The following is a 785-nucleotide window of genomic DNA, read 5'->3' as shown; positions in this document are numbered from 1 at the left end:
CCAGTGGATGGAGTGGTGCCGCGCCAGGTGGCTGGCCCGCTTGAAGGCCTTCCCGCAGGTGTCGCACGCGAAGGGCTTCACCTCCGAGTGGGTGATGCTGTGGCGCTGCAGGTAGGACATGTACTCGAAGACGCGGGAGCACACGGGGCAGCTGTAGCACTTTTTCTGGGCTGAAGTCCCCGCTGGCCCGGGCTGCCTCGGAGCCTCCTCCTCCACCAGCACGGTGTACGGGACGCCCTGGGTGTCAATGAGCAGGTAGTGGTTGGGCCTCGGAGGGGAGGATGGCGGGGGGGATCCTGCGGAGGAGGAAGGTCCGGGTTCTGGGGACCGGCCTGTCCGAGGGGGCGGGTCCTCCATGGCCTCGGCCTTGGCCAGCGCCGGGGACTGAGGGCAGGGGGGCGGCAGCACCAGCATCCGGAGGGTGGCTGAGGCCTGGCGGGTGGGAGAGAGGGGCAGGTTACATGGAGGAGGGAAGCTGGACCCAGACTCCTGCATCCTCCATCTCCTCCAGTCCTTGAGCCCTGGACTCTGAGGGCTGTTAAGGCTCCTAGGGCCCCCTCCTTGGGAAGCCCCTGCTATGGCCGGTCCACCACCCGGGGCCTGGCTGCCTCCCCCTCTGTGCGCTCCCCAGGACACTGGGTGCCCCTCTACTCCGCCACCCCACCCATCAGACCTCCCGGCCCCTTGGTCCCTTCTCTGCCGCTCCCGATCCCGCACACGCCACCCAGCAGCCCGTCTGCCCCTCTGCACACACCACCCTTCTCAGAGGGGCCACCTCGGGGCCG

General features: G+C 69.0%; 1 protein-coding gene across 1 annotated transcript in view; it reads right to left on the bottom strand.

The window, feature by feature from the left end:
* The window catches only part of LOC102259875 (coiled-coil domain-containing protein 106), a gene marked incomplete at its 5' end in the record, with an annotated part of 11,818 nt that overhangs the window by 7,608 nt on the left and 3,425 nt on the right, over window positions 1-785 (bottom strand). Inside the window, one exon of the mRNA XM_014530114.1 lies at window positions 25-432. Within this exon, the coding sequence (XP_014385600.1) occupies window positions 25-432 (408 nt within the window). The remainder of the gene's footprint in view (window positions 1-24; window positions 433-785) is intronic.

Source organism: Myotis brandtii, unplaced genomic scaffold, assembly GCF_000412655.1.
Source record: "Myotis brandtii unplaced genomic scaffold, ASM41265v1 scaffold720, whole genome shotgun sequence".
Lineage (NCBI taxonomy): Eukaryota > Metazoa > Chordata > Mammalia > Chiroptera > Vespertilionidae > Myotis > Myotis brandtii.
Note: the sequence above shows the minus strand (reverse complement) of the source record. Positions and strands in the feature narration are given on the sequence as shown.